This window comes from Erpetoichthys calabaricus, chromosome 3, assembly GCF_900747795.2.
Source record: "Erpetoichthys calabaricus chromosome 3, fErpCal1.3, whole genome shotgun sequence".
Lineage (NCBI taxonomy): Eukaryota > Metazoa > Chordata > Cladistia > Polypteriformes > Polypteridae > Erpetoichthys > Erpetoichthys calabaricus.
The window spans coordinates 240,381,999-240,396,218 of NC_041396.2; the positions used below are offsets into that span (position 1 = coordinate 240,381,999).

Below are 14,220 nucleotides of genomic sequence, written 5' to 3' on the forward strand. Positions count from 1 at the left end.
ATGCACATTCACACCCAAGAGTAAATTCAGGACACTGTAGGGACAATAGCACTAGCCGTTCACCCAGTATAGGTTGGCAGCACCCAACATAAAGACCGTTTCATATATTTGTGGGCATATGATTGAAAGTTGCTAAAAATAGCCTAAAGAGGCAAAGTTAAGGGAAGTTTTAAACACTAAAATAATAAAGTGTAAAAATTATCATATTATAATTAAAACTACAGTTTGAAATTCAGACATTGAAATTTTGGCTTTTGGAATTCATATTTGCTCAGGGAGATAAAGTACATCATCCTCATTAATTTTTCTATTCCTCCATCTGAAAATGGGGACTCAGCAATGGAAATGATTCACTCTGTCACCAAAATGTTAATAACTCATTCTGACGCTGCAGTTAAAATATGAGATGACTTCAACCATTTGACATTGGAAGGAACTATGTCAATTTTTTATCATTTTGTGTCTAGGAAATAACAAGATGGACTTGCTCTATTCAAATGTTAAAGATGCTTCCAAATGTAAACATCTGGTACATTTGGGCATATCTGACCACAACATGATTCATCTGATTCCCAGCTGCAAGCATGTTATTAGACCGCAACCTGTTACCTACTAGAACAGAGAGAAGCTTGGAGGCTGAAATGGCTCTGAACAATTGCTGCCAAATGGCAGACTTTGAAATGATGTACATAGTCTGCATCACAGACTTTATTAACTTTTGTGTCAACACTATACTCCCCTCAGAGTTCCCAAACAACAAGCTCTGGAATACTAAATAGCTAAAAGTATCCTAAATGAGAAAAAGAGGGCATTCAAATCTAGTGATAAAGAGGCTCTGGGAGATGCACAGCAAATGCTAAAGGAAAATCTGAATGAAGGAAAGGAAGCTAAGGTAAGGTAAAATAGAAGATTAACTCATTCAGAATAACATGAAAGGTGTCTGGAACGAACTGGGCATAATTATGTCCAATCCAGGGCTCAGGTGCCAGAAGAGGATGTGGAGACAAAGCTAATGCTCTAAACCCATTTATAAATAGATTTTCCCTTCCACTGCCTCCTTCTTATAATTGCCAGTTTCCCCACACCTTCCCTAGTACATCAACAACACCTAATATGTCAACTGAAATGGCCAGTGACGAGTCCACATCTGATTATCAGTAGGGGCTATCCATAATAAATAAATGGAATCAGTCCTCGAGCTCTTAAGACCTGTAATGACCAACTTTGTGTGTCTTCTGTCACCCATTCAGTCTGTCCCCAAGGTTCCAGAAAGTTCTGCTGCTGTGGAAAACATCCTGCAACCAAATAATGCAACTAATCATTACAGACCAATGGCACTTACAGCTCACATCATGAAGCCCTTTGAGAGACTGGTCCTGGACTATATTTATCTCCAGACAGAGGAGCAGCTTCAGCGACAGACTGCTGTCACTTTCCTGCTCCACTAACAGACTGAGGAGATCGTTCCTCCCCCACACTATGCGACTCTTCAATTCCACCCGCGGGGGTAAACGTTAAAATTATACAAAGTTATTGTCTGTCTGTATACCTGCATTGTTATCACTCTTTAATAATTTAATATTGTTCTTTATCAGTATGCTGCTGCTGGAGTATGTGAATTTCCCCTTGGGATTAATAAAGTATCTATCTATCTATCTATCTATCTATCTATCTATCTATCTATCTATCTATCTATCTATCTATCTATCTATCTATCTATCTATCTATCTGAGTTCTCTTGTGGTAGACCATCTGGACCTACTGCAGTTTTCCTGTTGGACAAAGAACGGAATAGAGGATGCAGTTATCTAACTGCTCCACAAAGCTTATTCCCACCTGGACAAAGCTGGCAGCACTGTGAGAATTATGTTTTTGATTTCTCTAGTGCCTGCAATACCATCCAGCCATTCCTGTTAAGGGGTAAACTCAGAGATATGCAGGTGGATGAGCCTGTGGTGCCTTAGATAATAGACTTCCATTTTTAAGACTGAAGAATTGTGTTTCTGATATGGATGAGAAAAAAGTACCCAGCTCTGAATTAACAGGTTCAGAAGATGTAAGGATGGGTCAATGGTATTTATACATACATGCTCTGCCTCATCTGCACACTGTACTTGTACCTCATTTACTCCCTCCTTTGTCTACTAGCAAAATTTTACTCTTACCTCAGTATTCACCCTTATGATGAAATAAACTACTTTTTTATTTTTTATGGGCATGTGGGAATAACATGTATGAAAACACTGGCTATTTTACTTCTCTGAACCTCAATATTTGCTCCACTCTTGATTTACTACAGTGGCTCAAGGCTCCAGAGGCTTACAGGGTAAAGTTTAGTGGCTGGATTGTGTTCTGCCACCCTGCCTTATGCATTGTAAAAATCAGCTCACACAAGCCACTAGGAGCTTATTAAATAATTCATGTGGCTCCAGCAGACACCCGTGACCCTGTAGTTAGGATATAGCGGGTTGGATAATGGATGGATGGATGTATTTATGTATTTCTAAGTGGATTGACTACTGCACTGTGTTATTCACTGGCTGTTCAAATTAGTTTTTATGCAGGTTTCAATTAATTCAAAATGCTACTGTAAGAATCATTACATACTGTGCTGCTTACTTATCTGATCTTAGTATTACTTACCACCCTGAGTGCACATCAAGATATCAGACTGCTTATGACTCCAAAGACTCCAAGGATTGATAAAATAAAAGTGGGAATTCTAGCTTTTAGTTACAGGGCCACAAAGCACAAATCTGATCTTCCTACTAATATAAGAGATGGGCTGTGACTTGCCTTTTCACTGTGACTTTAATATCTGACCACTTCTTTTTTATTTTGGGCATTTTGAGTCTTTTTGAACTTGAACTTTCGAGTTTCTTAGCCACTCTGTGTCAATCGATCAACGTCCTTTTGTTGTTTATACCACCGCTCAATCCAATAAATAGTATGTTTTTTCTTGCCTCCACTTCGCATTCGCTGAAATAATTTTTTTCACATGCTTTTGCCATTATCTTTTAACATAACGCTGAATGGAAGGTGATATTTATATTGATGTGCATATTAAAATGTGCAAAATTATGGGAGGAGACATTTTTAAAACCAACTTTTTTAAATGGACAGTGTGGCCAGAAAATCCTGTCCTAATGGAGTGGGAGGTAGTAGACACTCTCTTGTGTTTGAAATTATTTTGTTTTACTTTGTTTGTGGTAGATGAAAAAACTTTTATATGAGTAGGAACATAAAGTAACAATGAAATAAAATGAAACCATTATTTGTTTTTAACATTTTCCTTTGTGGATTGTGTTGTAATTAGAAAATAACAATAAATGTAATTTCACTTGATAAACAGGATGCTGACTAATAACATACACTCACACCAGGCCACTTCACATCATACAAATCTTCTGAATGTTTGCCCAGAGGACACTCACACTCATATGATGAGAATGTGCAAGCTCCCCACATACAGTCAAAAGGCAGGGAAATGTACACACATAATTATAACCTTCAAGGCAGTGGCACTGACCAAAAACATTTTTGTTATATTTATTCACCTCATAACAATATTTAAAGAATAATTACATAGTAATTTAACAGTTTTATTATAAAAATGGATGTAGAACAAACATATAGCAGAGTTTACGTTTTTGCATAGACTATAATAGTTCATGTAATTACCGTTCTTCATTCAATAAAAAGTCTAGTTCTGGAAGAATTATTTTGAAATATTTTACCATATGCAATTATTTTCAGGGCTTTTCTGAACCAGCTGTAAAAGAATCCATAAACAAGAGGATTAAAGGTTGAATTCAAGTAGCCGAACCAAACAAGTGCATCCACCAGTGACGGCGGTGTTGAGAATGCTAAAATTGGATCTATAATGTTGCACACAAAGAAAGGCAGCCAGCAAACGAGAAAAACTCCCATGACTGTTGCCAGTGTCTTTGCAGCTTTTCTCTCTCTCTTGCTCGAGGCCATATTCTTGTTGTCAGTAGCTGTAGCTCTTTGTTCAGACAAATCTCTAATTGATCGAGCCTGTCGCTTTGCCACTTTGAAAATCTTTACATAAATACCTATCATAACAAGTCCTGGTATATAGAAAGAAAGCAAAGATGAAACCATGCTTGACGCTTCACTTTGAATTAATGTGCAACTCCCTACACAGTTAAGATTTTTGTAGTAGAAATCTTCAATTCCTTTGATATTCAAGCCAAGAAATATCATGCCAAACCCAACCATTGCTGACAGAATCCAACTAACTAAAATCATGTTCAGTGTGACAAACACAGTTATCTTTGTTTGGTAGTTTAAAGGATGACATACAGCATAATAACGATCGACTGAAATGAAAGAAAGATGAAGAATAGAAGCTGTGCTAAGCATGACATCTGTGCTGGTATGAATCTTGCAAAACAACTCCCCAAAATACCAGCAGGTTTCAATAGTTCTTATCATGCTTGGTGGCATTATAAACCCTCCTAAGAGAAAATCAACTACTGCCAAAGAGAGGGTAAGGTAATTTGTTGGCGTATGAAGCTGTTTAAAATGTGATATTGAAATGATGACGAGCAGATTTCCACAAACAGTCACAGCAACTGTTACCAACAGAAGTATATACATTGGAGCACGAGTCGCAATTGAAACAATCTGCCTTGTACAGGAATTATTTATAAATGTAAAACACACATGACTGCTTTCAGAGACCTCTCCCTCACTGAAATTCATATTACTTCCTCTGATGTCAGAATATTTACCTCCTATAAAAAATAAAAATAAAGGTTGTTACAAAAATTTTAAAACAATCAGTGCCTCAGAACTGCAAACACAAAGGTATTGTGCTACTTAAAAAAATATTTACAATGTTTTTTGCCAATTGAGCATAATTGATAGCATATGCATGAAGTTCACAGTAGATTATCCTTCCATCCATCCATTATCCAACCCGCTATATCCTAAGTACAGGGTCACGGGGGTCTGATGGAGTGAACCTGGGTCTCCTGACTGCAAGGCAGCAGCGCTACCCACTGCGCCAACATGCCGCCCTACAGTAAATTATGGTTTTCATTTTCTCATGTTATTTCTTTTCAGGTTAACATCCTTGTAATATTATTATCTTCAAAGCCCCCTGCTTTTATTGTGTTTCCATTACAGTTTATTTGATTCATTCCCTACTTTTGTAATGAACCATCACAGTATGGCATTCATTCCCTGTCAATTATTTGCCTCATGACGAATATATCGCTTTCCCACTTAAAATAAGACTCCCAACTTAAATACACATTTTTTTATGTAAAACAGTAGTAATCATAAATCTCATACTGTATATTGAGTACACACAACGTTACTCAAGACTTACTTAGTCCTTCTTGGTATGTTGTCAGTCTAGCATTTTTATCTAAAGAGTTACAAGTAGGATTTCTAAAATCTATTGTACAATTTTATTTTTTGGTGATTGTTATGTTAACAAATACAATTAAGTATAAAAATCATTAATATATTTAAAATATTATTAGTTATAGTGTTACTGCATGTAATCATGATAGCTATTGTATTCTTTAAACATACAGTTCATTTTTACTGTTGTTTTATTTTGCATTTGACATATCATAAATACAAATCATTAATTACAATCACTCCATAACAGAATTAATATTATTATGTAAGTAAATAAAAACACTGTACTCTAAAAAGACAGTTTTATAGAAATGTTTTTTAAGGAAAGTGACACTAAAAAGTAAATAACTGAACTCCTACCTTTTCTCAAAGTCTAATTTGGCTTTGTACTGCCCATCTTTATAGGCTTTGAATAGCTGGAGTGTTTTTCTAATTTTAATATCTATGGAGAGTCAGTCCTGGACAGTTCAAGGTATTAATGAGCTAAGGGGGTATATTTCCCACTGGTCAGTTAATCTCAGGACTGATCATTAACACACCTCTCATGTCATTTTATCTGGCACATATGAATGTTTCCACCTGGATACAGTTATAATAAACAACTCCTCAATTAATACATTCATTTGGCTTTTCATTTTTTATCAAAATATTATCTATTTTTGTAATGAATGTGACACTTGAGGTAAATTAGTTCATTTAAATACTTGACTATATATTGAAAAATAATCTTAAACTAACTTTTCAAATCAAATTCTTTTTTGGGTTATATATAAAAATGCATTTATTGTATTTTGGTGGTACATAAGTCAACTTATTATGGACTGTAGTGGACACTCAAAAACAATCCTTGAAACCAAAAAAGTGTCAATGAGATCCAATAGTATAAAAATAAGAAGTGTTTTATTTAAAAAGGAATAAACACAACAGGGAGAACACAAAGTACAATTTCTATAAATATAGTAGACCTTTACTGCCATAGAGCTAGTCCAACTTCAAACATTAAAAATCAGTTTCTTTTTGAACATCTTCGACATTTGAGTGGATCCTGGCAAACTGAGCCTATATCTACTACTACACTCCCGACTCCAGAATGACTGTCTCTTTCAAGCCCATGCCAGCATCTACTTCTTGGTATACCTTGAAAACTCTTTCCATGGAAGGCCTGGGACAATACTCTTAGAGCAACCTCTAATGGTCCTAGTGCTCCTATGCTTCCAAGCTCTATATTGTTCTCCCCAGCACCTAATTGTTGTAAATAAATTACGCTTTTTTTAAATTTTCCTTCACATTATTACAAATCTGTTAAAAATGTTTTTACCATTGTTTTTGGTGTAGTTGAATAATTTGATATTCAATTTTCATTTCATTATCATTTTTAACAACTAAAAGTATTTAGTGGATACCACTATGTTGCTGGGAGAAATCAAACAGAAATGCACACCAATGCAAATCTATAAGGGCAGCGCCATGCACTTCCTATTAATCCAAACTCAATGAGTTACCAAAGAATTAAATAGTTATTTTGCTAAAGAAAGAAGACAGTCACACTTCACAAATATGTGCTTTGTGTTTTGGTTACATTTGGCCTGTTCAGGATCAGAACTAGTGTGGTGCTGAGGCATCACCTGCTGCATGGCAGCACTTGGGTCCCAATTTGATGCTGCCCATCCGGGTAGGCATGTGGAACGTCTTGTCTCTCCGGCATAATGATCATCTTCCTCTGCTGTTGGAGAGGCTTCGTAAACTTCGCATTTCAGTGGTGGTACTCTCTGAGGTGCACAGATCTGGGACTGGGAAGATTTCTGTAGGTGGGTACACCTTTTATTGGTCTAGTTGCTCTGATGGCTGTCATACTCAGGGAGTAGCTGTTGCGGTGGTGGATTGATTCCTTCCGATGGTGTCTGATGTAACTGTTTTCAACAAGTGCACTATGAGACACTCAGATTAAGGCACTCTCTGGGTGCCTCGTCTGTTGTCTCAGTGTATGCTCCGACCACAGTGAGTGATGGCTCTGTGAGGGAGAAATTTTATTCACAACTTCACTGGGTGGTTGATGGGTGCCCGCAAGGTGACACTTCTCTGGTCATGGGTGACTTCAATGCAACCACTGGCACTGACAGGGCTGGCCATGAGGATTGTGTCAGTCCCCATGGGTCTGGTGACCATGGTCAAAGTGGCTCTGGTGACTCTTCCTATGAAGTCAGTAGATGGATTGGGAGAGCATGAGTTTTATGTAAAGGACAAAGGATCCAAGCCATTAAAGTGCTGATGCTTCATGTCTTACTATATGGTTGCGAGACATGGATGCAATCCAGTAACCTGAAATGAAGACCTGACTCCATCGGTACTGTGTCTCTTCAGAGAATCCTTGGGTACCGCTGGTTTGACTTTGTGTCAAATTAGGCACATTACCTGCATTGTGAGGGAGCATCAGTTACGGCACTATGGCCATGTGGCGCAATTCCCCAAGGATGATCTAGCTCGCAGGATCCTCATTGTTGACGACCCAAGCGACAGGACCAGGCCAAGCAGATGTCCACGTAACACCTGGCTGCAGCAGACAGATAGTCATTTCTGGAGGGTGGGTCTGGATCACGGGTCTACCTGGGAGATTTCCAACTAGGATCCCGAGCTGTTTTGTTGTGTATTGGGTGCGGCAACGTACTGTACCAGTGCATGCTCTCAAACCTGACCTACTCTCTTTGAGGGCATAAACCCTCCCCACTGACTGAAGGGTCCAATGCTGTGTTGTGGGAATAAAGTCATCTCGTACATGTTTGGGAAATTACCAGTGTCATCTAGTTTAGGAATAATACCAACTTTCTCTATTGAACAACCTATTGAAACTTGCTGCATTGCTGTACCACCTTTTTCTAAGTAACTCTTCTGCAATTGTGGCAAGTGTTAGATAATACAGCCACAGGATGTGCCTAAAATGTTACATATACACCTTATTAATTAAGCAGTAAAAATAGCATTAGATTTTCTTTTAAAAAAAAAAAGTCAGGGAATCATCAAAATCCCTGGTCTATGCTTGATCTGAGCTCCTACAACTCAGCCTTAAAAGTTATCTTCATGGTAAAGACCAGGGGTCTCATGTATAAATGCTGTGTACGCAGAAAAATGTTGTGTACGCCTGTTTTCATGCTCACATTACAATGTATAAAAACTAAACTTGGCGTAAATCCACACACATTTTCACGCTAGCTCAATCCTTGGCTTACACAAGTTCTCTGCATGGTTTTGCAAACTGCCGGCACCCAGCGTCAAAGCAGTGCTCTTGTTCCAGTGTGGTTTCCTTTCTTTTTTACATCCATATCCCTGACGTGGCTTTATCAAATACACTGAAATTAACCGCATACTAATTAGTTAAATTAACTAAGTTAAAAACGTGAAATGCTCTAACTTTCATATCAGTTAAATAAGTCACTGAATGCACCTGAATGTTATACCACATGTACATTTTCTAACTTATTTTTCCTAGCTACAGTATGTTGTGTACAAGATAGTAGTACTCACAGGTTAGAAAGAAATTGGCCTTTGTTGGTAGGCTCTGGAGATGTACAAACTTCTCTTTTTATTATATCCATGGCTAATCAGATAATTACAATGTAATTCATATCAATGAAAATGTTCATTAAGGTCATAATACTATAATTTTGTCATATATTCAATGCTGGATACTTTAATATGGTAAAAAACATCTTGGTTTATAAAACTGTTACTTAGAATACACTTCTTATATGATATTTTGTTTCCACTGACACCAAATTTTCAGGTAGATCAGAGTCAACATATTTAAACTGTGTTTTTTGGTAGTTTCTTGATGAGCGCTTGAAGTAGAGCATATAAAGAGGGACAAATGCTTCATCTTCCTGGCATATTCCCAATTTTAAAAGTCTGAGTAGTTTATAAAATATGGCAAGGCTGGACCTCCCTCTGATTTAGGTCTCTAAACTGCAATTTATACATTTCAGTCTGCCTCCGAATTTCCCAGGAGATTTGGAACATTTTGATGGGAACAGGGTAGGTTGGGCTATCTAGCTTAGTCACTGCACTGCAGCTCGTAACGGAAAAAGTCTATTAATAAAGTTTGAGTGAATAAAACAAGTCATGATGTCAGAGGGGGATACTTTTACATTTTTTTTGTGCACTGGGTGGCTCCATTAGGCACCCACTGTTGGGACTGGGGGGTGAGAAGTTAAAAGGCTATCTGTACTTATTAGTGGTATTTGCTGTCCTGCAAGAGAATCACTGCTTTGAAGTCTGGCCTTGGTAGAATGTCTGTATTTACCTGGCTTGGAAATATTGGTTCCGAATCAGCATATCTGTACTTATAATGTTTGGTAACCATACATTTTGTTTGTGTTTTTATTAATTGTTAAACCCAGGCAATTTAGATGTGCAATTGATTAACTGTTGTCCAGGACTGACAACAGAGGGGTGAAGTAAATATAAACTGCTGGCCAGCAGAAGTCAAGAGGGAGAGTCCACAGGAGACGCTGCCAAGACACTCGGACAGGGCACAGGGGCTCGCAGGCAGACTAGGGTACCTGTCTGGCACAAAGTGAGGCACAAGGACGGCAACACTTCCAGGGAGGAAGAGACAGCTCCACAAAGAGACGCCGGATGTGGGTTCAGCGAGAGAGGGAATCTACATGAAAGGACCCAGTAAAGCTGACAGACGAGAAATGAGGCGTGCTTAGGTCCCAGCAACACAAGGAGCCCAGAGTGGAAGAAAAAGGGACAACGAAGAGACGCTGACAGGGAGTCAACAATTTCACACAACTTCTGTGAACAATTAAGTGTTGGGGTAACACAGTGCCCAAACTGGACTCTGCATCACTAAAGGTTGTATCCTCCAATTCTTGTTTTTACGGACTTTTAGAGTGTGGACTGTGTATTTTCCTTTTACAAAAAAGGAAAATAATTCCTGATATGTTTAGGTTCTGTTAGGTTCGTTTATCTTTTTAATGTACCTTATATTGTCTTGTACAATAGAACTTACTGTTGCCTTTTCCAGAAATTACTGTTGTGTCTTTCATTGTGTGTTTACTCACCGCCCAATTTAAAGAAACCTGTGTGCTATTATTGGTAAATTTCAGGAGTTCCCAGTCTCTTAATAAAACTGGGTGGCGTAGTCGGATATTTTAATGGTGTCTAAGTTAGATTACTTATAAGTGTGACCAGACACCTGTGACATAATTTTGGCAGTAGTCGGCAGGATTGGGCTTGTGAGTAACACACTTGAAGTACTAGGCATTTTTTTTAAATCATTTTTATTTAGTTATTGATTTTATGGGGTAGTTTTATTGTGTTTTTTTATTTTCATCATGATGATGCCTATTTTTGCCGGTGCACCTTGGATTGCCAAGTTTAGTGGGGAAAAAGGTGATTTGAAATATGTTGAGTGGAAAGAACAGATGCAGGGGTTCTGAATATGGGGAGTCTCAAAAGGTCAGTATTGTGATGGGAGCATTGACTGGGGATGCCAAACGGGAAGTCAGTGTGTTGAGTGTGGAAGAAAGAGATTGTAGGGTTACAAAGATTTTTCTTTTTCTAGATGGATTATATGGTGACCAAGTCCCGTTAGCTACTCTGATGTCCCAATTTTACAGTTGTGCACAAAGGACTAATGAACCTTTCAGGGCTTTTGTCCTTAGATTGAGAGAACTTCATTGCAGGTTACAACAGCGTAGCCCAGCCCAAGCCCTCTCCGATATACAGCTGCGAGATCAGCTCTTGTTGGGTCTCCATGACAGTGGACTGCGACAAGCACTACGGACATTTGTGCGCCATAGTCCACATAAAACTTTTGGGGAAGTGCATCAAGAGGCCCTGCTGCTGGAAGGGGAATGTAATTATACGGGACACAGGGAAGCAACTTGCGGAGCTATTGGTGAGTTGTCCGCAACTAACTCTCATTCACAGGCAGACTGGAGACTAGCATTCAAGGCTGAGATTCTGGGTGACCTGAAAACACAGATGAAGGAATGGACTCAGGAGCTGCTGAAGGAACTGAGGCCAGCAGTTCCACAGGTTGATGCTGCCCAGCCATTCGCACACTCTCAGCCAGATAGGAGGCCTCGCACTAACAGCCGTTATGCCTGGGATTCACAAGGTAGGCCCATTTGTAATCAGTGCAGACAAGCAGGTCATTTGGCACGGAACTGTCCATCCTCTAGTGGGCGCCCTACTTTTGAACTTGTGAACCCTGCAGCTGTGGGCCAGATAGCAGGGTTGGACAGTGAAACCCGAAAGGCAATATCCCCTCTTATTGGTGAATGTGCCGTGGTACAGGTCACCATTGAAGGGAAAACCTTAAATGGACTGTTAGACACTGGATCCCAGGTTACCCTGATGCAAGAGAGCTTTTTCAAGCAGCATTTTGCAGATAACATAGAAGTTGGGCAGGCCCCGTTTCTTCTAACCCTGAAAGCTGCCAATGGGTTGGATATCCCCTATACAGGGTATGCCACCATGGATTTTGAGGTGGCTACTGTGAAGTTACCAGCCAGAGGGGTTGTAATTGTGAGAGACGAGGTCCAGACAAGCCCATTGCTGATTGGAATGAATGTAATCTCTGCTTGTTGGCAGGGTGTTTTTCAGGCTCCAGAGTCACCAGTTGTACTGTCTCGAGCAGCCCCCAGTACGCAGGAAGCAGGGTCTAACAGGTCTGCTGTGTGTCGACATGCCAAGGCACGCCGGAAAAATGATGGATTCAGCAGATACAAACAACCAGCCTTCTGCCATAGTGTGAGGGTCCCTGCCAGAGTGGGCACGAGGGAAGAATGGGTGAAGGGACGTCTGCAGAATCTCCCCAATACATGTCAAACTGCTAAGGGGAGGATGGATAAGGCAGTACAACATAATACAGCTCGGCATAAGAAAGCTCAGGCTATTACATTGCTTCCTGGAGAAAGGGTATGGCTGAGAAATAGAGGTAGACAAGGAGAAGGGAAGCTGACAGGTTGGGGGAACCAAGAACCCTATGTGGTGCTGTGCCAGGTAGGGGATTCTGGGGTGGTGTATAAAGTGAGACCAGAAGGGGGAGGTAGAGAGAAAAATGTGCACCGTAATGCTTTAAAGCCTTGTTGTTTGTCTCCACTAAGTGCTTCAGCTACCCCAATGGCTGAACCATCTCCACCTGGACTTCCCATATATGGGTTTTGGACAATGGGAAACCCAGCCTCTAGAGAAAATAGTGATGTCCCAGAGAGGGGAGCTGTGGAGTTGCGCCGATCGAGGAGGGAAAATTTGGGGAGACCCCCAGCCCGTTATAGAGAATAAGAAGATTAAACTGATTGTCCGGGACTGACAATGGTTAAGTCTGGGGGGATGTCAGAGGGGGATACTTTTGCATTTTTTTTGTGCACTGGGTGGCTCCATTAGGCACCCACTGTTGGGACTGGGGGGTGAGAAGTTAAAAGGCTATCTGTACTTATTAATGGTATTTGCTGTCCTGCAAGAGAATCACTGCTTTGAAGTCTGGCCTTGGTAGAATGTCTGTATTTACCTGGCTTGGAAATATTGGTTCCGAATCAGCATATCTGTACTTATAATGTTTGGTAACCATACATTTTGTTTGTGTTTTTATTAATTGTTAAACCCAGGCAATTTAGATGTGCAATTGATTAACTGTTGTCCAGGACTGACAACAGAGGGGTGAAGTAAATATATACTGCTGGCCAGCAGAAGTCAAGAGGGAGAGTCCACAGGAAACGCTGCCAAGACACTCGGACAGGGCACAGGGGCTCGCAGGCAGACTAGGGTACCTGTCTGGCACAACGTGAGGCACAAGGACGGCAACACTTCCAGGGAGGAAGAGACAGCTCCACAAAGAGACGCCAGATGTGGGTTCAGCGAGAGAGGGAATCTGCATGAAAGGACCCAGTAAAGCTGACAGACGAGAAATGAGGCGTGCTTAGGTCCCAGCAACACAAGGAGCCCAGAGTGGAAGAAAAAGGGACAACGAAGAGACGCTGACAGGGAGTCAACAATTTCACACAACTTCTGTGAACAATTAAGTGTTGGGGTAACACAGTGCCCAAACTGGACTCTGCATCACTAAAGGTTGTATCCTCCAATTCTTGTTTTTACGGACTTTTAGAGTGTGGACTGTGTATTTTCCTTTTACAAAAAAGGAAAATAATTCCTGATATGTTTAGGTTCTGTTAGGTTCGTTTATCTTTTTAATGTACCTTATATTGTCTTGTACAATAGAACTTACTGTTGCCTTTTCCAGAAATTACTGTTGTGTCTTTCATTGTGTGTTTACTCACCGCCCAATTTAAAGAAACCTGTGTGCTATTATTGGTAAATTTCAGGAGTTCCCAGTCTCTTAATAAAACTGGGTGGCGTAGTCGGATATTTTAATGGTGTCTAAGTTAGATTACTTATAAGTGTGACCAGACACCTGTGACAATATGATATTACTGTCATGCACACTGGGGTTCTCAACTAATTTATTATGTTTTTGTGCTGACAGTGGTTGGAGTTAGATTTTTAAAGAACATTCCTGTACCAAAGGGATAAGGATGCTTCAAATTTTGTGATGCAGTATTACATTGTAAATGTTTGCATCATATATTTGAGGTTTCACATTGATATGCAGTTTATGTGGTGGTTGTACTTAGTAGAATGGGGGAATGTGGGTTTGAAATAGGTGGTTGGGAAGCCAAGATTGATACATATGTATGTCACAAGTGTTTCTACTAAACATAATTTCAATTGCTTCGTTCTAGTCGAGATTTGAAGATTAAATAGAGATTCAATAACATCATTTTCCAACATTCAGTTTACTTTTATGAACTTTAATAATAA

At 39.6% G+C, this 14,220-nt stretch overlaps 1 protein-coding gene across 1 annotated transcript; it reads right to left on the reverse strand.

Moving 5' to 3' along the window:
* Positions 1-3,687: 3,687 nt before the first annotated feature.
* LOC114647567 (trace amine-associated receptor 1-like) lies at positions 3,688-4,640 on the reverse strand. The gene has a single exon (XM_028796187.2). It carries the CDS (start codon positions 4,621-4,623, stop codon positions 3,688-3,690), a length of 936 nt encoding a protein of 311 aa, XP_028652020.2. The 5' UTR covers positions 4,624-4,640.
* Between the last annotated feature and the right edge of the window lie 9,580 nt (positions 4,641-14,220).